The sequence below is a fragment of the Homarus americanus genome, unplaced genomic scaffold, assembly GCF_018991925.1.
Source record: "Homarus americanus isolate GMGI-L3 unplaced genomic scaffold, GMGI_Hamer_2.0 scaffold20465, whole genome shotgun sequence".
Lineage (NCBI taxonomy): Eukaryota > Metazoa > Arthropoda > Malacostraca > Decapoda > Nephropidae > Homarus > Homarus americanus.
The window spans coordinates 5,553,968-5,578,843 of NW_024756914.1; the positions used below are offsets into that span (position 1 = coordinate 5,553,968).

Here is a 24,876-nt window from a genome sequence, read left to right on the forward strand (position 1 = left end):
GTTATTGCTGGAGAGTTTTATGTTCCTACACATTATAGGGTCCACTGGGCTGTACTTATGTCTTCCCTTGAAAAATACTGGAGTGCAGATTTATTCAAAGTTTTCAAATGATACTTAACAACCTGGTACGATTCATATGTGCCAGTACTTGGGTTGGCAGACAAAAACAATACCTCATGAACTTCACTGAATTTCTTGATTTCCCTTGAATCTAGCTAACCTCAGATGATTTTTGCTCCTGCAATAAGATGCTTATACAGGAATAAAAAAAATAATCTCAATATTATCAAACCTAACCATAGCGTAGAGTCAGGAGTATGATGAAAGAAAATCACTAAATGGGCAAGGCTAATCCATACAACTACTGAAGGCAAGTGTAGGTATTGCCAGTGATAAACCTGTGTGTCCTCACTTCCCCCTCACTAAAAAGAGACTAGTATGGTTGCAGTAGTACGGAGTCGAGACGGGTCGTCACGAGATACAAGAACCATTCGTGTATCGTGTGTTGTCCCTTAAATGAGTTGCAAGTAATTGCAAGTTATGAGTGGTATTACTTTGTAGTACGTACAGGGTACTGTAATAAAGTTAAATATTATGATGAACCTAAATATGCCAAGAATACTTGTACCTATATTTTCATAAACAATACAGCTCCTCCCCGACTTACGACGGGGTTAGGGACCGACATCCAGGTCGTAAGTCGGACATGCTTAAATAATACATAGAAAATCTAAAATGGGGGTCTCTTTTTCTTCTCAGCATCACAAAACACTCACTTTTAAGCTTGCCAGCCATTTTAAAGTGAATTACAAACGAAAATTTTGTCTGTGTACAATGTACTGACTTTAGGACTCGAAAATACGTAATTTGACCAAATTTTGGTACGACTGATGCAGGTCGTAAGTCGAGTCGGTCATAAGTCGGGGAGGAGCTGTACTCAATCCGAAGGCATAGGCCAAAATACCAAGATCTTAGGGAAAATACCAAGCACTGGTATCATATGACTTGAGCCAATCACATTAGGAGAAAATAGAAACAGACGGAAGCTTCTACAAGCAAAGAAAAAAGATGTATGATGTATCTGTTGAGAAACACAAAGATTTACATTGGAACACACAGACCCGTAAGGTCCAGTCAAGGTGGTCTGTCCTTAAAAAAAAGGGGGGGGGGTGCAAATATCTCTGTCAGAGAAGTAGTGATCAAGGTGCTTTATGAAAATGTTAATCGTATTGCTTTGAATAATTGAAGCTGGAAGCTTATTCTACTCTAACAATGTCATTAGTGAAAAATACTTTGTAGTCTAATTGTACATGTCGGCATCTTAGCTTCATCCCATTACTTTTCGTACGAGAGTTATCATCAAGTATAAATACGTTGTACTGTAGTTTGTTTGTGTCAATGTTGGTGAATCCTTTGAATATTTTAAAACATTCAATTCATCAACCACGGAGTCGACGCTTCTTCAATGAAAACAAGTCTAATTCCTCCAACCTCTCTTCACAGAGTTTGTTACGTAATGAAGGTATCATCTTTGTTGCTCTACGCTGACGGCTTCTAATTTCACAATATCCTGGACAAAGTGATAATGTGAAATTAGAAGCTGTCCATTTATGATACACATAGGTGGTTGCTTTGCTGATTTATTTTAAGAAATAGTAAACAAATACCGAGTTGCCTATACAACTATAAAATATGGCATGGGTTATAGAATAAATTATGATCATCAGAAAGTGTAAAATGATTTTAGAAACTTAGTGTACTGTATATTGAAAAATGCTTAGCCCCTCCCCCACCAGTGGCAGCAGAGGAGGGTGGATCAAGTGGATAGAGTCGTACACCCACTCCTCGCTTTACGTCGTGGTTACGTTCTTCTAAAACACAACGTTAACGGAATCAATTTTCCCCATAAGAAATAGATAAAATACGCTAGTTATGTTCCCCAGCCTCCATTTTCTCCATGAAATACATTACATATACTGTACATAACTTCCAGCACTAGCCTTAATATTGTCTGTCCTGGTCTGGATAGTATGCACTGTTGTGGGGGGTTAGGCCTAACGCTACACCAATGTCCACAGCACGTTCATCTGTCTCAAAGCGGTTTAAAACCTCCACTTTTGTAGGAAGGTTAATGGTCTTGCATTGCTTCTTCACAACACTAGTATCACTAGCACTTGGGAGCCATTTCGAATGGTTACAGTATTTATAGCAAAAACACTTAAGCACGCACATACGCTGTGGAAGCTTAACAAAGACTGGGAGAAAACGCTTGGGGATGCTGTGACGCTCTGCGAGAGAAAGTAGTGCGCCAAGATGAGAGAGGGTGGTGCGCCATACAAAGCAGTCCGTGTTGGGTGGCAACGTTATAACGAATCGGTCGGGTCATAAAACAACGTTGTCGGAATCATGGGTATCTAAAGAATAGCAACGTTATAATGAAACAATGTTGTCTGGGACAACGTTAAGCGAGGACTGGGTGTATGATGTCATTCATCTTTGGTCAATAAAATATTAACCCTCAGGCCCCGGGTGGCATTCCAGAACATCTGACTGGTGCACCCTGGGTGACGTTCCAGAACGCGCGCCTTTTCCCGCCACTGTTTAAATGCCCAGCGCAGGTTATCAGGTTCCCTTGTGACTATTTACCTGTCACGCCACACCTCAACCACAGGGAAGCTTCCTGAACATAATTACCTACTTTTGTTTGTTTCACTTTCATTGCTTGTCCATTTTATCATGTTGTATTAAAGTATTATTGCTAAAAGTAGTGTAGTATTACTGGAAAATAATGCTATGATTATGTTATAAATGTATTTATTTGTGGAATTATTATTATTTTATGTATTACTTGCTATACCAAACACAAAGACAGCCAGAGAGCTGGTGACAGACTGCTGTGTGTCGCCAAGCACTTTTTATGTAAAATAATACAAAAATTAAATTATAAATGAATTATTTATCGGAGATAAGTATTATGATCAGTAAATATATGCATTATTGGCCACTTCGGACACAAAGACAGACTAAAATTAGCCCTCTTATCTCCCTCCCTCTTATGTGCAGTCAGAGGGACGCTTCTTGGTAAATAACTTACTTTGATTATTTTCATTGTTTGTACCTTGTATCATGTTGTATCAAAGTAATATTACTAAAAGTTGTGTTGTTTTATTTTAGTTTAGTATGACTAGATAATAATGCTATGATTATGCTATAAATGTATTTGTGGAATTATTATTCCGATAATTATTTGTATGACCTACATGGTCTCCCAAACATAAAGCCTGACGACAGACTGTGTGTGTGGCGCTGAGAACTTCTTAAGAGTAAGGCAAATAAAATAAAGTCTAAATGAATTATTTATAAGAAATAAGTATTATGATCAGTAAATAAATGCATTACTGGCCAACTCAGACACAAAGGCAAGCGGGAAAATGACCCCTAAGTGCGTAGTGACAGCGAGAGCTCGATGAAAAAAAAACTTTCCCCTTATTTGTCTTTGTCACTGAGGTGCCACGGAAGAATATAGAGGGACAATGTATAGTTTTTCTTGCATCTTTTTAATTGTTTTATCATTTATAAAGGTTAAAAATTATTTTTGAAAAAGTAGATTTTTCTCGTTTTACCCCGAGTTGGGGGTATGGCCGGCGGCACCCAAGCCTGGGGCGTAAGAGTTAAAGAATAGAAGAACAGAACAAAAAACAAGAAATACTTAGCCAATGAGAAATAGAGTACAGCCAACCCTCACTTTACGCAGCTAATGTAACCCACAGGGTGCCGCGGAAAGTGAGGAACGCGTAAAGTGAATAACATAACATATGGGATTAATTGAAATAGAGTCCGGGCCGACCCCCAAACTCCACTTTTTGACGACACACAACTATGTTGTAGTAAAATTATTATCTTAACTTGATGATGGTATGCACAATCAATTAATAATTAAGAGAAATATCAATAATATTAGGTTTTCTAACACTTACATTAGTAGAAAAGATGGCTGGGCACAAGGGGATGGGCGGTTGGTTCCGAGGCAGAGGGCAGATTATTGGCCCTCACCTGTATCAATTGTATCACTATCCACCATAGAGGCTTGCAGGGCCTCTTTGTCAAATCCCTCAAAGTCCATATCTTCACTATAATTATCACTATCACTGACGGGCCAGCTGTGGTGGGTGGCGGGTGAAGAACTCGGTAATGTTTTGATGACTGGGCGACCTTGTGTGCACCATGCTCGCGCAGCTTACACAACATGGTGGATGGCGGGAGGTTTGAATCCAAAAATGGCGCGGCTCGCCAGCCGCTCTCCGCGTAAAGGGGTACACGCACCGCGGAATGTGAGCATTCCTGTTTCGGCAGGGTACCGCGTAAATGTGGAAACGCGGAATGTGGGACCGCGTAAAGCGAGGGTTGACTGTATATGATGCAATGCATGAACATGTAGAGTACGGCCACCCAAATTCGAGGGGATTGGGTTCTCAAAATGGCAGCGAATTGCCGAATCCGCGAAAAGATTTGTGGACCGGGGGGGGGTTTACATTTTTACCTATGTACAAAGGTAGAATTTTTATAATAATAAACTATTCATTATTATTTAAGATCAAAAGAAGTTTCCAAATGTTCGTATATTTACTTAAATAATAAAGAAAATATATTAATGAATTGGCAACTCAACTACAACGAGGGCTGCCACAAGATACTCAGATCAAATTTTCCTCATTATTTAAGCAAATATTCGAACATTTGGAAATTTCTCTTGATCTTAAATAATAATGAATAGTTTATTATTATAAAAATTCTACCTTTGGATTGTTTAATATTTATCTTGACAGTGATACAGCCGAAAATAGATCCACCAATCACAATCACCTTTACATACAGCCTTCCTTTACCAAGTATTGCCAGGTAAAATTGCAAGAGACCCAGGGTGGGGTCACTGGATATTTGGCTGACTGTACATTGAAATACCCTAGGTAGAGGATATCGGTGTTGGGGTGTGAGGATAGCAATGACTCATGGCAAGAAGTGAGATAGTCAAATAGTTCCAAATACCCAGTAGTTGGTAGAGTTGGGAGAACAATATAAGAAACAAAAAAAATAGTCGTACAGGCAGTTGGTAGAGATATTTTGAGCCAGGTGGCATCATAGAGAGAAGATTCAAGATCCGTGAGTCGAGTTATAGGTGTACATGAGTTGCAGTAGGCGCATACACCTCCTTTAGAATGGAAAGAGGTGTAAAGGTTGTAGTTGGAGAATTGAAAAGATTTTGGTGAAGCTGCTTTGGTCAGTTGAAGTTCGGATAGTAGAAAGAAGTCGGGGGAAGAGGTCAATAGATGGTGCTCCACAGAAGAAAAATTGGATCTTAGGCCGCTAATGTTTGAAAAAAGCTTATCCTCCAGTAAACGCAGTGACATCAGTTGAGGCCCCAGTAGTTTGATGATGATCAGGTCAGCCCTGGGGTCCACAACCTTCCCGACCAATGGGACCCATCCGAGAAGACCCCACTTTAATATTATTGTCAGCTGATATCATAGGAGAATATAAGAATAGAAAGAATAGAACAGGTCAAGAGTGAGAACTGTTATATATGTTGTGTAGTCAAAAGTAAGTGAGATAATTAAGACCCTGCAATTGTGTGTAAATGAGGCAGAAAGACAGATGAGCAACCTGGGACTTGGTCACAATATTTGTGATGCCAAATGGCAGCAGGGTCTACCATTAGACAACACATTATGCTTCCAATATTTTCCCAAGCAGTAGTATCTCCCTGTTCGATAGCTGCCTACTACCTACCGAGATAAAAAACAGGAGACAATTTATTCTTACCTTGGAATTAGTGCCTTTGCTTCCTCTGGTGTTTCAGGACACAGATTTGCTAGTGCTGCTAACTCAAATTTATGTAACTTCTTCTGATTCAGCAATTCACGAATAGCTTTTATTGTTGCTCTATTCTTGAACTTTGTGAATCGTTCACAGTAGTTTAGAGTCTTCACGAACCTCTGAAAATGTATCATTCATTCCAGTATGAAATCAAATACTACTCTTAACATTGGGACCAAAGCCAAGCCTCTGGCTTCAAAGTTGAAGCCATTAGAAAGTCATAAGGCTGAAGCCAGCCATTTTAAGTCATGAAGCTGAAGCCAAGGCTTTCCATGGATACACGAAACTTAATCACCATTACAGTACTTATACACTGTGCCATATTACCTTACATGTTGATTGAAATACATGATATTATAAGTTACAGCAAAGCTTCAAGATAGCTGACTTTGTTTTAAGCTGATTGTTCTTAGGGTTAAGTTTTAACAGAGTGTAGGACAAAAACCCCCCTAGGACATGTAAAATATTACATTTACTATATCATAAGATTCTGATAAAGAAAGCATTACACGGTATAAGAATTATAAAGTACAGTAGTACTTAAAAATTACAGTATTTTATTATCACAAATTAATAATTATAGTATGCAGCACATATTAGCATAACCATAAAAAAATAACATGATACAGTAGAAGGATCATCATGCCACATTTAGCCAAAGATAGCAAACAAATAAAGCACAATATTCTAGAGCTCATTAAGAGTTCAGTTTTTTTATAGTTCATTTTACTACCCTGTAATGCTGTGACCTACACCCTTCACAAGTTCATTCAAGGTTTTCCTCTCATTCACAAAGACCAGACACAGGCTCTTCTAATGCTGTTGATGTTTCTTAAGGTGTTGTGTTTCACCTTTTATAATTCTATTAAGATCATTTTAAATAAATACTGTATACAGAAGACCCTCGCCAATCATGGGCTTCCCATCCATGGATTCCATGTACAGTACGGTATACAGTTTTCACTCTGTATTCCATTTCACCAACCGTAGTATTTAGTTTTATGTAACCACAGATAAACGCGGTGTCTTTATCCCTCCGCGGTCTAATGTATTCCTCCACACAGCATCAGATCTCCCGCTACTGCTCTCTAAGTGTTGTGATCTCGTAGCATACCTACTGCTCCGTATTCTATCACTTATTATCTACTGTAATAACATTGATTTTGACCTTAACTATGGCCCCGAAGCATTCAAATGTTCATATAGTTGCCTAAATAATGAAGAAAATTATATTAATGCAATGGAAACTCAACTACAACCACAACTGCCACAAGATTCTCACATCAAATTTCCTTCATTATTTATGTAAATACTGTATACGAACATTTGGAAACTTCTCAAGGTCTAAATTAATGATGAATAGTTTATTATGAAAATTCTACCTTTGGTTTGTTTAATATTTATCTTGACAGTGATATAGCAGAGAATAGATCCACCAATCACAATCACCTTTACATACAGTGTTACTTTACCAAGTACAGTACTGTATTGCCTGGTAAAATTGCGAGTACGAGACCCAGGGTGGGGTCGCTGTATCTTTGGCTGACTGTACAAGAGACTCATAAAGTTGAAGGAGCATTTTCTTATCTTTGTATTTGATGGTACAGCTTATAATTCCTAAATTTCAATTGGCTATTTTAAATACTACCTCCACTTGTTGTACCATCTTCAGTGATTGATCCATTACAATACCTACTGGTAGGTCATTTTCCTTATCAAATGTTTCCAAGAAAGATTTATTCATAGAGGAGTTGTAATTAGGGTTGTTGTATCCCACGTGCAGACTTACATTTTGTAATGTTAAAAGCATTCCCAGTCTTGTATTGGTTGGGTTGGTATCTATGACTACAGGTATAGCAAACCCTTCCTCGTAGATTATTGTTCTGTGAAAAGGTGTATCAAATACTGTAATACCTTACATTAATTTTTTTTTTTATTGGGCACCCCCCTACATCTTTGTGTAAGGTGAAGCGCAGAAGCGTTTACAGTGCCCAACAGGAAAGCATGCTAAGTTCATGCTTGCCTTTATGTCTCACGAGTTAAGGGCGTAGAAGCCTGAAGAGTCAGTGGTTTATGTCATCAAGTTATTGGAAGCTCCAACAACTCCTTGAATACGAATTTGCAACTTTCGACTTACAACAGGTACCTACTTTACTGCTAGGTGAACAGGGACTAATGGGGGCTAGGAAGTAAGTCCAAACAACTTCCACCGGCCCGGGAATCGAACCCGTGATATCTTGCTTGCGAGGCAAGAACGGTACCGCTTCTACCACCGGTCCCCTCTTACATTAAATTGTGAATGGCATTAAGCAATTATGTTTTTTTGGTTTTACATATGTAATTTATAATATATTTAAAGACAAGTACAGTAGCTGAAAAAAGTATCTGGCAGGGTGAGTCTGATGACTTCTGAAATTATACATACAACTCATGATGTCTGGGGGGGGGGGGAATGTGTGTCTTCACCCACCGCCATTCGGTATCCAACACAGTGGATGAGTTGGCATATAGGAATAAAATAAACGGTTAAGTGATTACTATAACATAGTATAAGGAGACAACACGCATATCCCAATACCTATTATCCATGGTCTCATATTGTTTCACACACACTAAGCACAGATACCTCTTTTAGCTACTGTACAGTATACAGAAAAGGTACTGCATTACTATACTGTACCTCTCTAAACTTAACTTCTATACTGTAGTGTATACTGAAATTCACTACATACTCTATACAGTACTGTATACCAAACCACTCCTCATATTCTAGCAGTACCTTTCTATTCTGATCAAATTCACTTTGCAGTCCTGTACTCTGTTTAGCGAACCCCCCCCCCCCCAAATGCCTCAAATATAATACCGTAGTACAGTACTGTACATGCTCAAATGTGACAAAGAAACAAAGAGAATATAATATAAAACTATAAAATGAGCAGAAAATTCCCCCCTCCAGTCACCTTAATTCTCATATTAATAAGTTCATTTTGTGCCGGTTTAATAAAATAGTATTGTAAATTATAGTTCAGTAATCCGTTTCTCCCCTCCAAAAAATCCCACACTCAACCCCAGATGATTTATTATGTTGTATTAAATTCCTGGAGATATGTTTACATAAACTAACAGCTGACCAGCTCACCAGCCAGCCACGGAAGGAGCTGTTTATGCAATACAGAACAACTTTTTGTACAATATCTTTCTGTTACTGTATTTTTTTATGTACTGTATTGTACTATTATGTATAACCCAAAAAATCTGGCACTGCAACAATTTGTCAAACTAAAAATAATGAAACTTTTCATATATACCAAACAAAGTTTGATATTCTACGAGTTTTTTGGATTCGTTTTATACCAAAAAACTCCCTATACCTAACTTGCTGCTCACCAATTATTTTGGTATAGAGAGGTTATACAGTGAACCCTCACTTTACGCGGTTAATTCAACCCACGGCGGCCCGCGTAAAGTGAACAACATAACACAAGGGATTAATTGAAATAGAGACCAGGCCGACCCCCAAACACCACTTTTTCAGACACAATACCTACGTTGTAGTAAAAATAACTTCTTAATTTTATGATGGTAAGCACACACAATTAATAATTAAGAGAAATATCAATAGTATTAGGTTTTTTAACACTTACATTAGTAGAAAAGATGGTTGGGCACACGAGGATGGGGGGTTGGTTCCGAGGCAGAGGGCAGATTATTGGCCCTCACCTGTATCACTTGTATCAATTGTATCACTATCCACCACAGAGGCTTGCAGGGCCTCTTTGTCAAACCCCTCAAAGTCCATATCCTCACTATCATTATCACTATCACTGACTTGGGCCGGCTGTGGTGGGTGGCGGGTGAAGAACTCGGTAATGTGTTGATGACTGGGCGACCTTGTGCGCACCCTGCTCGCGCCGCTTACACAACATGGCGGGAGGTTTGGATCCAAAAATGGCGCGGCTCGCCAGCCGCTCTCCGCGTAAAGGGGTACACGCACCGCGGAATGTGAACCTTTATAATTCTGGCTACCAAGCGGCTGGATGTAAACAATCACAATGATTTCGCATATGACAGAAAGGTGTTATGATATATTGTGACAATATCACTTTTCTGTTAATAAAAGTAGGTGTTATGGTAATACTGTATTAACATGTAGGGTAATGGCCTTAAAACATATTCAACGAAAGGCTGCTTTAGAGGAAATATGATTTAGAATGTGTAGAAATACATTATTCTTGTGTACAAAGAAAAAAATTTTAACTTATATTTTTGGGAGTAGGATTGCAAATAAAATGAAGTTTTCGGGCCATTGCGAGAAGAAGGTAAATCAGGCAAATAAATTATTGGGTCTTATAAGAAGGTCGTTCAGATATCTAGACTGTCCGTCCCTCGTAACGATATTCAAGAGTGAAGTGCTTCCCCATCTGGAGTACTGTCACCCCGTTTGGTCCCCGAGATATGCTAGGGACTGTCAGTTGGTTGAAAATGTTCAAAGGAGGGCCGTCAGACTGGTGCCTGCACTTCGGCACCTCAGCTACCCGAGAGATTGGAGCCCCTGAAATTGCCTAGCTTATACTACAGATGGGCAAGGGGTGACCTAATTGAGGTGTATAAGCATCTCAAGGGGCACTACTCTCTCGAGTGTCCTTACTTGGAGCTGGCGAACTCTCGCCTCACAAGGGGTCACAGATCAAGATTGAAGAAGCCGCAAGTCCAGAAAACTGTGAGGGCAACTTTTTCGGAGTGCGAGTTGTGAACTCTTGGAACAATCTACCAGAGAGTGTTGTGACGGCACTGAGTGTGAGCTCTTTCAAGACCAGACTTGACCAACACTGGAGCAGATTCAGGTACATTCAGGAGCCGGTACATGCCCAGTACCTGCCAACAGTGCGTAACAAAGAGTCGGTACATGACTAGTACTTGCCAACAGTGAATGACAGAGACATGACCAATCGCCCAAGCGGCTAACAAGCCGATCAGTGGTGAAGAGGATAAAAGCAAAAGTAAAATAAACCAAAGCTATCATAACTTACAATTATATATACCTACCATAATGAAAATTTTATGTAAAAGAACAATATTTTTATTGAAAAGTTTCCTGATGTATTACTAGATATTTTTCTTAAGTTTTCGGTAATAGCCAACATGGGCCGGCACCAACTACAGTGTACAGTACTCGTGTAAACCTAAGGGACCGAACCTAACGACTCTCACATAACAGGATACGTGCATGAAACTTCCAACCTAACTTAACATCCCCCTCCAGTCTGCACAGCCAGGAATTCCAGATTAAATAGCCATTTCCTTTCTTTATCATGACCCAGACTTTTTGTTATATTTACCAGTTTGTATCGAACATATTAAACAAATACAGATGTAAACATTCAAAACTGATAAGTGCATAACCATGGTGTTATAATATAATTGTGGCTGCCCCTCATGTTTGAGGATGGCTGGCCTGAGGGCCACCCAGGCGTGAATTTGTTTAAGGTGTAGAAACTGTCGCCAACACAACAACCACACCCTGAGTTAACGAGCTGCATGACTCAGTGTCAAGGAATAATCCAAAAAGACCGGACAACTTGCCAACCGCACTGGCAAACCACTGTGGGGTGGACAGAGGCAAATGGCATAAAGAAACTTGCCCAGAGTTTCATCCTGCCAGTTTCTTATCTAAAACACTGCCTGCAGATTCGAGTATTGGTGGTGCAGTGTTTCTTGATGCATGGCTGCAGGCTCATGATCAGCTGAGATTATCTAACTCTTGTAAATAACTGAAAATCTTTAAATATATATGAAAACAAGACTTTTTATATAAAAAATTCATTTTCTATCAGTTATGAATACGGTACAGGTATAGTATATTCTATACATGTATAATCTATCTCAATACTGTATATAAAAATTTGGAGGGTGAAAAAGTTTATACAGGTACACTATATCCATAAGGACTGTCAATGATTCCAATAGGGAATCCAATCCATGGGGACTGCCTTTGGACCTGTAAGTGTTTTTTAATAACAATACATGACATCACTCCCAATCAGTCAGGATGGTGTAATGACTGGGAATACCGCTAATAATCAGAACAAAATGAATACAGTAATAACAATCAGATCATTTTAATGAATGAAACAGCAGTACAGTGAACAGTATGGTATTTACCATTAAATATTAAAACTTACCAGTATGCTGTACAACAAAACATTAATGTTACATATCTGAGAGCTTAGTGAAATGGCCAGGGTGTGGTAGAGTGGGTGTCCATCTTTGTTTACATTGATTAACACTAACAGGGCAATTGTAATTTCAGCAATTGGTGAGTTTGAAAGGAAACACTTAAATTTAACTCAAATTAACTACCCTTAAATGGCTCCAGTCTTTATACAGTACAGTCCAGTATTATGATATACAGTAGCTGCTGATACTGTAAATGTTTTCAAGTTTCCTGCTGACTTCAAACTCACAATACACTGTGAACTTACCAGATGCTCCCATAAGATGCTGCTACCTCACCAATCAATAATAAGATTTTTAAAGGAATGTGCTGATAAATGCATCTTATATTTTTTACTAAATGTATGGCTTGAGATACAGATATTTCACACAGCCAACCAACCATCACAGTTCTTAATGCCATACTTTGGGGGCTTTTTTTGTGTGTGAGGGGAGCGGAGAACACCATCTTATACACTGGCAAATACAGTAATACTGTACCTCCGTTAGCCGAAATTCCTCAAACCCGGAACTCGCTGGTAGCCGGAATTGATATTTTCCTGGAAAATTCCAGAGATGGGGGATTTTTTTTCCGGATTTGAGAGATGATAATCAGGAGCATTTTCTGGAAATTCCGAGAAAATTTTCTGTTACCCGGATAATTCCAGGGATGAGGGATTTTTTCCGGGTTTCAGAGATGATGTAATGGGCAATATCTGGAACTTTGAGAAAAATTTTCCGTTAGCTAGAAAATTCCGGAGCTGAGAGATTTTTTCCTGCTTTGAGAGAGTCGTCTCTTTACCTGGAAATCTCTTCTTCCCGAAAGTGCTCTGCACCAATTGTTCCAGCTAACGGAGATATCACTGTATGGTATAAATAATGACAGTCAACTGTATACATACATATCTTCTTTACAGGTGAAATCATAGTAAAATTGGGATGTGTAAGGCAGTTCAGATCCTTACCCCCCAAAATAACGATGTTCCTATAGGGAATTAGCTTTCAGGTTCTGAACAACTGCCTTATAAGCTGGTCCTTCAATCCCTTTGTATTCCAGTCCAGTGGGTGGCTGGTGTTCACTAAAGTCAGTTTCAGATACTGTACTCTGTATACTGTAGGGGCATACCTACTGTATGAAAAAATATATACAAAAATATATACCAGTCCTCTTCAATGACAAGGTCATATATATTGTATAGCATACTCTTACCTCATTTAATTCCTGCTCTTCCTCGGCATTTTCATTGGTCTGCTTACGGTGCTCCAGCAGCATGTGTACTTCAGAGATTAGCAGCGTCTCGGCTTTTTCAAATTCTGCAATTAAAAAATATTTATACTGTATACTTTTAAAGCCAAAGAGACAAGCATGGACTAACCACTGTCATGTAATCTTCCCATTAGCCTCTATTATATAATTAGAAATATGTTTGTATGAAGAAAAAATCTACTTCAAAGCTTACTGCACTATGATGACATCTAAGACATTGTTAAGCACATAAGTAATAGAAAACAAAATTGAGAACATAAGTAAGACCCCTCTAAGTCAGATGAGGTGGCACAATAACGGTTGCAAATTCTTAGTAGGATAATAGTTTTTTGTATGTCTGATTGAAGTAAATAGATAATTTTAATTTAAAATTAAATAAAATTCACTATTCCTTACTTAATATCTGTTCACCCACCATAGTGATACCTCTATTAGCCAGAACAATAATTGGTGCAGAACACTTCCGGGAATGAGAGATTTCTGGGTAACGACACGACTCTCAAAACCGGAAAAAATCCCTCATCCCTGGAATTTTACAGATACGTAAAGTCAAAATGATTTTGGAAGTTCCAGAAATTGTGCGACACATCATCTCTCGAACACGGGAAAATCTACCCCATCCTTGGAATTTTTCGGGTACCGGAAAGTTTTTCACGCAATTTCCAGAAAATGTGACCGATTTTCATCTTGCAAACCCCCCAAAAAATTAAAAATCTCCCATACCCGTAATTTTCTGGGTATTAGTAAAATTTTCTCAGAATTTCCCAGAAAATCGTTCCAAAAGCCAGAATTTTCCAGAAGATTCCAGCTTTGGAAATGATTTTCTGAGAAAATTTCAATTCTGGTTATCGGATAGTTCCAGGTTTGAGAGATTCCAGCTAATGGAGATATTAATTATATGAAATTTTTATTAAGATAACAGGTACAGTTTTAAATACTAGAAGATGTAATAATTTGGTTAAGATTAATTTTTTGCCATATTGGACATTTCATAACAATAGATTTTTTTATTATGGTGATTTGAAAGAGTTACCTTTTTTTTTATTTCTATTGTTTGACGGTAATGGAGAAACGACCATGATTTGCATAGTACAGTACAGGTACTCCTCGACTTACGACCACCCGGACATACGACCGCCGCAGTCGTATAAAATATTTTTCAAATTACGTATTTTCGAGTCCTGACGTTAGCGATCGCTCTGTGTACTGACAAAATTTTCGTTTGTAATTCCCTTTAAAATGGCTGGCAAGCGTAAAAGTGAGAGTTCCCGTGGTGCCGAGAAGAAAAAGAGACACCCATTTTATATTTTCTATGTATTATTTTCGCCTTTTCGACTTATGACCAATTCGACTTACGGCCTGGTCGTCGGTCTGGAACCCCGTCGTAAGTCGAGGAGAGACTGTATACAGGACAGTAGTGGGCAGGACTTTGAAGATAAAGGAGAATGTGGAGTTAAAACACACACAAAGAGAAACACAAAACAAACCTTAGAAAACCTGACATAACCTTTCCATTAATAAAGTCCTAATCCTATAAAAAGCTTACCTTATTTAACCAATGGCAGAAAAAAAAAGTTTGTCTCCTCTTGTTATTTTTGCGTGTTTTTGGCATTTAGGTCACGAGGGAGGCATAACACAAGTGAATACCAGCCTGTACTTCTTGATGAAATATTTGCACATGTGTAAATCTCCCAAGAAATTTGAACTGTCCCCCGAGCGGTCAAAGCAGATCACATGAAGCTCACTTTAACGAGCTTTGTATGCAAAGAAATTAATTATTTACTGTAAATATTTTTCCGATAAATCAGCTGCTGTCAGAGCGTGTTGTCCTCTACTCTTTGTTTATGTTCGGACCAAGAGGATCGCTCAGTCACAAGTGTCGCCATTTGTTGTTTATGTCTCACAGAAAAGGTCTGACCACCCATCACGCAGTGCCCCTTACCACCGTGTTGGCTTCTTAAGCGTCTACAGCGCATGTGTGGGGGGTGGTGTGGGAGTTTCTTATTGGCTATAGCAATAGGAGACTTATAATTGGGCAAGAGTTTTTTGTCTTCACCAATGAACAATGTGTGGGTGCATAGGGAGTGGAGATTTGATTTTCAGTACCAGAATAACCAGATATGGCTGAACAGGTGGAACGAGCTGTGCCAACATTGTGATAGAGATTATTTTATGTCAATTGCAGAGTTTCATCAGAAAAATAGTGTTAGGTTAGGTCAGGTTAGGTTTGTTGGGGTTTTTATTTGTGATTTACTTGAGAAAAAAATATATTTTTGTTAAGATTGATGGGGGGGGATGTCAAAAACTATTGATTTCCAGCTGAAATGAATATCAAATTCGTTTGAAACTCATCAAATAACACCGGAAAAACTTATTTTTAATAGACAAACAGAGACCGGTGCATTAGTGAAAATTGACCGCCACATGTTAAATAACGTTTATTTTTAAAATAACTCTTTTTTAACATATTTCCACAAACTACAACAGTGTCTACTATAATATAACAATGAAAATCCGGCATTTTTATAATTGTTTTCAATCAATTTCGCTCGCCGGTTAGTCCTATATAATTACCAAAATATCAAAGAAGAAAAATGTCTTAGAATTGTCTAAACATTAAGAAATACATATTAATAACAGCGAAAGAAAGACCGGTGCAAGACTATAAATTCACCGAAATGCCATAGATGAAAGGAGTCTTAGAATTGTCTAAATTACTGATTTCAAAACTTAAAATCCTAAAAATCGCTGGATGACCGAAACGATAATTTTACCGATTCTATATTGTCTTATCGTTTCTATTACTTACTATCATCCTATGAACATCTGGAGTTAGCCAGCTGCTACAGGAATACAGATCGAACTACACATGCCCAGAACAAACTCTGCACACTTGGAGCTGGCGGACGCTCGCCCCACAAGGGGTCACAGCTCAAGATTGAAGAAGCCGCAAGTCCAGAAAACTGTGAGGGCAAACTTTTTCGGAGTGAGAGTTGTGAACTCTTGGAACAATCTACCAGAAAGTGTTGTGACGACACCGAGTGTGAGCTCTTGACCAACACTGGAGCAGGTTCAGGTACATTCAGGAGCCGGTGCATGCCCAGTACTTGCCAACAGTGTGTAACAGAGATGTGACCGATCCACTAAGCAGCTAAAGAGCCGATCAGTGGTGAAGAGGATAAAAGTAAAACAGTATAAGTAAACAATGAGCCTGTTAGTGAGTCTCACCCACGACCTTCATCACTTCTAATGTATTGTATTATCTTACCTTTAGGAAACTGGAGTTCAGTGGCGTCCTCTTCTGTTGTATCACCAGTCGACTGTTGCTCTGCCATGATAACGGTCGTCTTCTTCAGGAATAACAGGTGACCACTGAACAACTCTATTACTGCTTCATAACAACAATGGCAACAACGAGCTTATATTTATTTTTATTTTTTTCAGTAGGTAAGACTTAATGAAACTATTCGTATAAATTTATAAAATATGAATCATAAAATAAATATATTAATTACAAATAATTGATCGTATCATATATATTTGAAAAATCATATATATATATCACTATACTGTATGAGGTACTTTATAGACAAATTTTACTTCAGATTTTAGAATATATTGCCGTTTTTATTAAATATGTTTAATTAAACTAAAGTATGTAAATATATAAAAATAAATACGTATCCATAATAAATGTTAGGCTGGTTGTTTATCACCATGGCCGAGGAGGAGCACCCCAGTGTCTCTCTTCTCTTTGACAAATGCCTGAAAATACACGACGAAATAGACAAATCTGACCTACCCACAAACTCAGATAGTCTACAGGTTTGTGTTACTTAAATATAGGAGCGTCATTTGGTGGTTGTTACTTGTTAGTGAGTTGTGAGGGAGGCTGGCTTAACGAGCTATAGTTAATCCATTTGAATCTTGGGGTAAATATATAACTCCGCCACGGCTTTATATATATATATATATATATATATATATATATATATATATATATATATATATATATATATATATATATATATATATATATATATATGGTATTATTGCGTTTACACACCGTTCATTCCTACCACTAATCTATTATTATATTCGAATAAGACGTCCAATTATAAGATAATTTTCATCTATTACATTACTGGCGGAAATGTATAATAACGGAGATATCTTTTCCAAAAAATGTCTATTTTCTTCATTAACCTCCCGCCATTATTGTCTCCCTCTCACCCAACACTGCGTGTCTCTCTCGTCTCCTTCATAAATCATCACGCGCAAGCGTAACCGTACACGTCACACAGCCAATCAAAAGCGTTTTTGCTTTTGGAACCAATTAAAATGATTTTGGGTTTAATTCAGAGTATATTTGGCCCAATTAAAATCGAGTTCTATTTTGGGTTTCATATTTTGAAATTCAAGTTCAGTTCCGATCATGGAAGTCTGCGATAGATGTCACTTAAAGTATACGGAGCTGATTGCGAGTTTTTGGAAAAAAACGTAGAAACTATAGCATTTTTTCAATTGTATGGTGTTCTTCCAACCTCAGTAAAGTGTACTAATAACAAGACTGAATGTAAATATCGCAAAGACCAACATATGTGGCGTTGGGTAAGAATCCCAGAATGCAACGACGAACAAGAACCAGGCCAATAAGGTAAGAAATAGGTAATTCCATCATATGGTCAGAGTCAGTTAAGTTAGGTTAGGTTAGGTTTTTGTTTTTCTAGTGTTTTTGTATATTTTTTAGTCGTTTAGCTACTTTTTTTCGGAAAACGTCAAACGAAAAAAAAATCGCAAAAAAAAACGGCTAATTTCCTCCAAAAATGAAGGTCATATTCGGTCTAAACACACACACAAATACAATAGAAAAATATTTTTTTTACTTGCTAAAAGTGAACGGTGTGACAATGCAAATTTACCATATATATACATATATATATATACACACACATCGATTAGCCCACCCGGGTACAGGTCACTGACTCACATCGGGGCCTGGGAAGCGAAAATGTAATAATAATAATTTTAATAATAATTATAATAACAATAATAATTAAAACATTTATTATTTTACTTTAGGACATAGTGTGCCCGAAAGTTATAAACTACTGAAACATTTAGATTTCGCTATTCTGAGCATTTTGAACCCAATAAATACAGGGCGGAAATGGATAATAGCAACACAATTAATTTAATTGATTTTACGTAGTTTTAAGTCTTCATCTCTGTGAGGAGATGTTATCTGTGCATCAAGCATACCCAATGTTGACTGATTTCATCCAGTTGTAACCAATGAGGTATCGATATCACGCAAAAATTTTTCAACCAATCACATTTGATTTTACCGAAACTTGGATGAATCTGGCGAGCAAGAACTATTTTTCACAAGGGCAGAGAAGGTAGGAAGGGGTCACACTCTTCTTCAGGGATACATTAAAATGTTGTATTAATAATTCAATAAAGGGTGAAATAGAGAACGAGTCTGTATGGGTAGAAATTGCGGAAGGAAGAGAAAAACTAATTATGGGAGTTATTTACAGGCCACCAAGTCTTGGGAAAGAAGCAGCTCAGCCCATATGGCAGGAAATAAGAAGGGCAGCAAAATACAACAACCTGTGAATTATGGGGGATTTCAACTTCAGAAATATTGACTTGGGCAACATTGTAGGTGACTATGAATCTGATGACTTCCTAGACGCAGTACAGGACAATTTTTTTAAACAACTAATTACAGAACCTACTAGAGGTGACAATATATTAGACCTAGTATTAAAAAATAAAGAAAATATTATCAGAGATATCACAGTAGGGGAAGAACTAGGTAACAGTGATCACAGAGAAATCAGGTTCACCCTAAATTGGGAAATGAAACATAAAATAATAATAATAGTAATATAAAGAACCATAAAGAAATCCCCCCCAAAAAAGATCAAGAGTGAGAAACGATATGTGTATGTGGTGTTGTCAAAGTAAGAGAAACTACTGAGACCCAGTAATTGTGTGTAAATGTGGCAGAAAGTCTGATCAGCAACCTGGGACCTGGTCACAATTTTTGTGATGCCATACGGTATAATGGTTAGTTTTATACCGTATTTTTATGGTATTATCGTTTCGGTGATCCAGGGAATTTTTTGGGGGGGTCTGTCCCCCGGTTAGGTTAGATATAGGTTAGGTTAATTTGTATATCTAAATAGAGGGATGACTGAAACTATAATTATGGGCTATAATAATTTATCATCTTCTTTAGCAACTTGTTCATGGAAGTGGCTATATACAGGACCGTTCTGCAAGACATGTCATGTCTTGTCTTATCAGGACGGTCCTGTATATAGCCTCGGCCACTTGTTCGTATGCTTTATTTAATACTCTGTGTACACTACAGTGCACCATATTATTGGTATTTTATTTACAAAACTCAGAAAATTCCTGAATTTGGTTCAATTCTGGTCCCAAGCGTGTTTAAATTACTATGTGTTGTACAGGTATTTGGAGTGATTACCCTGGGAGACACCACTCTTGTTCCCTATGAACACTTACATTTGCTACTGTATTGTCAACAAGACTGATCCTTCTTAATTCCTGAAACATACTGAGCTGTTTCCCTCAACTTATTTAATCGTTTTTTTTATTTTACAAATATTTCTAATCTAAGGATTGTGATTAACTGTGTTTTTTCTTCCAGGTTAAGATTAGAGAAGGTATAGATGGTTTAATTAAAACAACAGTGTTGGTGTCAGAACTTGGAGTTTTCAGCCGTAATGAAGTACTTGATGAACTCCCTACGTCTTCTATCAAATTCCTCTTGTTGCCAGTTCTTCTGGGATCCCTCTCTGTCAAGCGTACAGACTTTAATCGTTTGGAAGTTCTTCGACTGGCAGACATATATTACAGGGACTTTGTAAAGCGTTGTAAACAGTACGAGCTCACAGACGCTAAGTTACCTAATGATCAAAGTGAGGAAGATGATTCAAATGAAGCTGAGTCAGATAGAAATAATGTACCCAAAGCTTCTGTCAAAAAAGGAATGCCATCCCCAGAGGTAAGGATAACCCAGGCATTGTTGATGGTTCAGGTTTAAAATGATTGACCAATGTTTTTGTTGAGTGTGGGAAGGAAGAGGTCTGGAATGTTATTGTGTGAACCCTGTGACTGCTAATATTGTTCTACCTCACTTAAATGATAGGACAGTAGTGATGCATCATGACACGGGTTTCTATGTAAGTCGGAGTTAGGGACCAGGGGCCAAAAAATATACATAATACTGTGTACTGTATTACCTAAAAAAAATTTTACTCAGATAAGAAAATGTATAGCAATACACACCACTGTGAGCCACATGTAATATTTTCTTGCAACCTCAGTCATCTCCATCTACTCTCCTCTTCTCAGGCGAAGTGACAGCTGAATTACACATAAGTAAAAAAAACTGTCTAAGTATATTTATGTTCAAGTCAAAGTCAAGTTAAGGACTTTTATTATGATTACAATATACACTGTTGGAACATTCATTTGTTGTATCATTATTATTATTATTACTGACCATTCACATGCCACTGTTCATGTAATGGGATATTAAGATTTTCCCTTAGTTAATGTAAGATTTTCTTCTTGGTAGGAACTTCAAATAATGGTCAAACAACGGGAAGAGAAAATACGAAGATTTAAAGAGAAGAAAGCTATAGGAGATCTGCTGGTTAATCTTAAGAAAGCTCTTGATAACCCAAGTTATGATGAAGATACTTTAAGAAAATATTATATTACTATGGTTAAGAAATTTATTTATGAAAGGTAAGTGGCTCTTGGTGTAATACTGTAAGTTTATTCTGTGTATGTTATGAAGTACTTTTTTTTTACTAAGCAGGTCATTCACATAAATAATGTGAGATTTAAGGTCAAATTTTTATTGGCTTCCTGTTAAAAGTGGCTCTCCTGTCTTATTCTATAGAGATTGACCTATTTAGCAAGAATCAAAGCTGAGGTCATTAGAGCCCATCTGTAGGTGTCAATAGCCACGAGAGGGACAAATTCAGCCAGTTTCCTCTAACTGTATACTGTACAGTAATATAGTTTCAAAAAGTGTCATATTTGATTGTTGGTTTGAGAATTCAATGGGTGTTCTTAGTGAAAATTCATAAATGACTCATAATTTGCCCTCAGGGGACAGCTTCTGTTCTTGGTTATGGTTAGCACCATGCTACTGTACAGTCCCAGCTGGCAGTTCTGAAAGTACAGCATTTATTTCTCAGTAGTGGTGGTGGTGAGAGAAGGATGCTGTTCCTGCACTTACAACATTCAGTAGACCAGGCTGCCTCATAAACTTTGGTTCACCTGGCTTTGTAGCCCTTTACACTGATTCACAGGAACAGTGATCGTGCCACAGAATGGAGATAGTCCACTGAATAACTGGAAAATTAATAATATTGTTATTATTTTTTATGATTATTAATATTTTAGTCTTGATGATATGGCTTTTATTTATACCTGTATGTGTAACTACAGTTTAGAAGAATTGGATAGCTTGACAATGGAACGCACAATGCTGCTGGAGATGGAAGCCATGAGGAAGAAAGGAACACTCCCAGACCCACAGCAAATCCCCAAGGCGAAACCACTGAAGTATGCACTATACTGTACCCTCTTGTCTGGTTTTTCATATACTGTACTGTCTACATATTAATAATCATTGTATTGGTTGCATTTGTTTTGTTGACTGTTTTAAAAGTATGAAGTTAATCTAATTGGTGTTTGTATTACCAAGATGTTAATATCTGTATTACTTGTACTACTCTCACACAGGCCAATCCTTATTACCAGAGATACAATACAAAATAATGTGTTTGGTCTGGGATACCCAAGTCTTCCATCCATGACAGTGGAAGAGTTTTATGACCAACGCGTCAGAGATGGCTGGTAGGTGACTTTTAAGTATGTTCTGTTCGGTAATGTGGCTGGAGTGTTAATTTATGAGTATTTTTCAAGTATATGATTAAGGAGTACAGTACTCTATTTTAGTTTTGAGTTTAACCAATTGTGTACATGGTCGTCTCTGAGCTGAATAAAATCAAGTGTTAGCCAAATAAAATTAAAAGTGGCATCCCCATAGTGAAGGAGTTAAAAAGACTTAATTTTGGCTAATATCCTTTAAGTACAGCATGCTGAAATCAAACCCCAGAGAGTCAAGTTCAATTCTCATTCTGTCTGATGACTTACAAATCACATGATGGAGTGGTAATGGTAAGGTACAATTCTGTTCATCAGATTTAAGATTAGTGTAAGATGTTGGTGCCAGTGAGGAGCAGCAGCAACAACGTTCATATTGTGCTTGTTCTTCAGCCTAACAACATCCATAGTAGCAGTGAGAAGCTTCATTCCATAACCCAGCCACCCTGATAGTGAAGGTCTTTTAGAGATAATTGGCATACGACCTATTAGGTTTGTCTTGGTTTGGGTTAGTATACTGACATCAACACCTGGATCATTACGGCCTTAGCAAAGTTAATTGTTATCAGGGATGTTGATTTGACCTGTGGCAATTCCTCTGGTGTCTTATTCTTGTTTTGTGGTCTTCTCTTCACAAGGTGGGTAATCAAAGGAACTGTCAAACACACTCTTTGGGGTGGTTATCTATTGAAGGGTGACCTATGTACCTCAACCAACAGTTAACTCAGTACCAGAGTCCTCATGCTCCACTCTGCAGACCATGAAAGGAGGCTTAGATTGGCCCAAACAAGACAGCTACAGCTTTGTGGGAAAACAATTATGGTCTTTACATCTCCCTGATATGCCTGAGAATGTTGGTGTGGAGGACTGTTAACTAGCCATGGAGCTCATCTCTAATCTTGTCCCAGTTTGCTGAGAACAAATGGTTGTAGAAGAGTGGATAGAATGAAGATGAACAAGCTGGTGAAGACAATACAGGTGTATTAGATAAATTATAAACTTGTGTGAATGTATTGAGATGGAATGTGATATGAAAATATAAAAAGTGGATGAATCTAAGATTTAATAAGTAGATGTAAAGAATAAGACAGTACAGTGTATAAGAGTGAGGTGAGCATAGGAAACTATACATTCAGTGTGGACCAAGGCATTAACCCTTAGGCCCCAGGTGACGTTCCAGAATGTCCGACAATCGAGCCCGGGTGATGTTCCAGAATCACCTATTTTCTGTAGCCTCCTTTTTTTACGGAAATGTTACTTTTTTTCTAATTTAACCCTTCCAAGGCCAGCACTTCAACCTCAGGGCTTAGGTTATGGCGAATCACCCAGCAGCCAGGTGTGTTTAATGCTCTTAACCCTTTCACTGCAAGAACACCATTTTGCTGTTAATTTGACCAACACCAGACGACTTTATTCAGCAATGAAAGGGCCTCATGTATGAGGGGTTAATGTTTATTAGATATAAATAGATAGGTAGATTTAGCATTTTCATTGTTCAGTTAGTATATATATGTACAGTACAGTACTTGGCATCTCTATCTACATGCATTTTTTTTATTTCAGGTTTCCTGATCCAACTAAAAGTCAGAATTGCCATCAGGACCGCACTACATTTGGTCTGGAGTCAGAGAAAAATGCTGAAGAACAAGAGGAGGAAGCCAAAGAAAAGGCAGAGGAGCAAGATAACCCAGAAAAACTAGAACGAGATAGAGAATGGGATGAGTGGCGGGACACTCACAAAAGAGGATGGGGCAATACTTATAACAGAAGCTGAGGAATGACTATTACTCTGCTTCTCTCAAAAGATGTTTTCAATGTTTGCAATCTGCTTATGGATGACAGTATTTTGTCATCTCTTGATTTTTTCATTCTAACAACAAAAGTAAAAGGGGTAGCTTATAAACCAATTAAACATGAATATTTTTTCTTCAAAATCTTTGTTGTTCAGACTATGATTTGTCTATGATTTGATAATGCATTTTAAATTTACCATAAATCTGATGTCTCAGTTATCAAGTTACTTGTGTAACAGAGTAGAAAATAAAGTGAAACATCAAACTTTACATACTTATTGCCATTCAGTGTACATTATTACGTGTTATAGTCATCTCCAAGCTGTAAAGACTATTGCAGCTTCTCTTGTCTGGTTCGTATCTCAGAGGTAATTTCTTACAACCTCTCCCCATGTTATTCTTCCCTCATAAATAAACTCCCAGCACCTGATCCAGTTGGTTCACATGCTGAACCATCTAAGCCTACTTACTTTTCTTCACTGGCCTCACTCCAGCTTCAGAACAGGGGTGTCAACATCACACACACACATCCATTTCACTATTTCATTTAAAATTTGAATACTTAGCACCTTCATCGTATATGTTGTCACACAACATCACAATTCACACCACTGTTTCTTACCTGTCAATAGAACAGCCCCAAATGTTCTTACACTTGACTATGGTGATAAGAGTTAGCTTCCGCACCATCTCCAGTACGTACTGGTCATGTCACTCAGGTAACAGAACTTATCAACACAGTTCTGTGATAAAGCACCAATATTAAGCTTTACCAGCCTTGCTAGG

General features: G+C 37.8%; 2 protein-coding genes across 3 annotated transcripts in view; one reads left to right on the top strand and one right to left on the bottom strand.

Moving 5' to 3' along the window:
- The window catches only part of LOC121857140 (DNA-directed RNA polymerase II subunit RPB4-like), a 90,507-nt gene extending 73,736 nt beyond the window's left edge, over positions 1-16,771 (bottom strand). Inside the window, exons 1-3 of one of the 2 annotated variants that reach the window (XM_042353030.1) lie at positions 16,623-16,771; positions 13,298-13,401; positions 5,821-5,993 (exon numbers count right to left, since the gene is read on the bottom strand). In XM_042353030.1, the coding sequence (XP_042208964.1) occupies positions 5,821-5,993; positions 13,298-13,401; positions 16,623-16,689 (344 nt within the window). In that variant the 5' untranslated portion in view covers positions 16,690-16,771. The remainder of the gene's footprint in view (positions 1-5,820; positions 5,994-13,297; positions 13,402-16,622) is intronic. The other variant, XM_042353029.1, reaches the window with a different exon arrangement.
- Positions 16,772-17,060: 289 nt separating this feature from the next.
- LOC121857159 (immunoglobulin-binding protein 1-like) lies at positions 17,061-24,355 on the top strand. Its single transcript, XM_042353054.1, has 6 exons — positions 17,061-17,179; positions 20,040-20,396; positions 20,973-21,145; positions 21,857-21,973; positions 22,154-22,267; positions 23,861-24,355. Exons 1-6 carry the CDS (start codon positions 17,072-17,074, stop codon positions 24,069-24,071), a joined length of 1,080 nt encoding a protein of 359 aa, XP_042208988.1. The 5' UTR covers positions 17,061-17,071; the 3' UTR covers positions 24,072-24,355.
- The last annotated feature ends 521 nt before the right edge of the window (positions 24,356-24,876 follow it).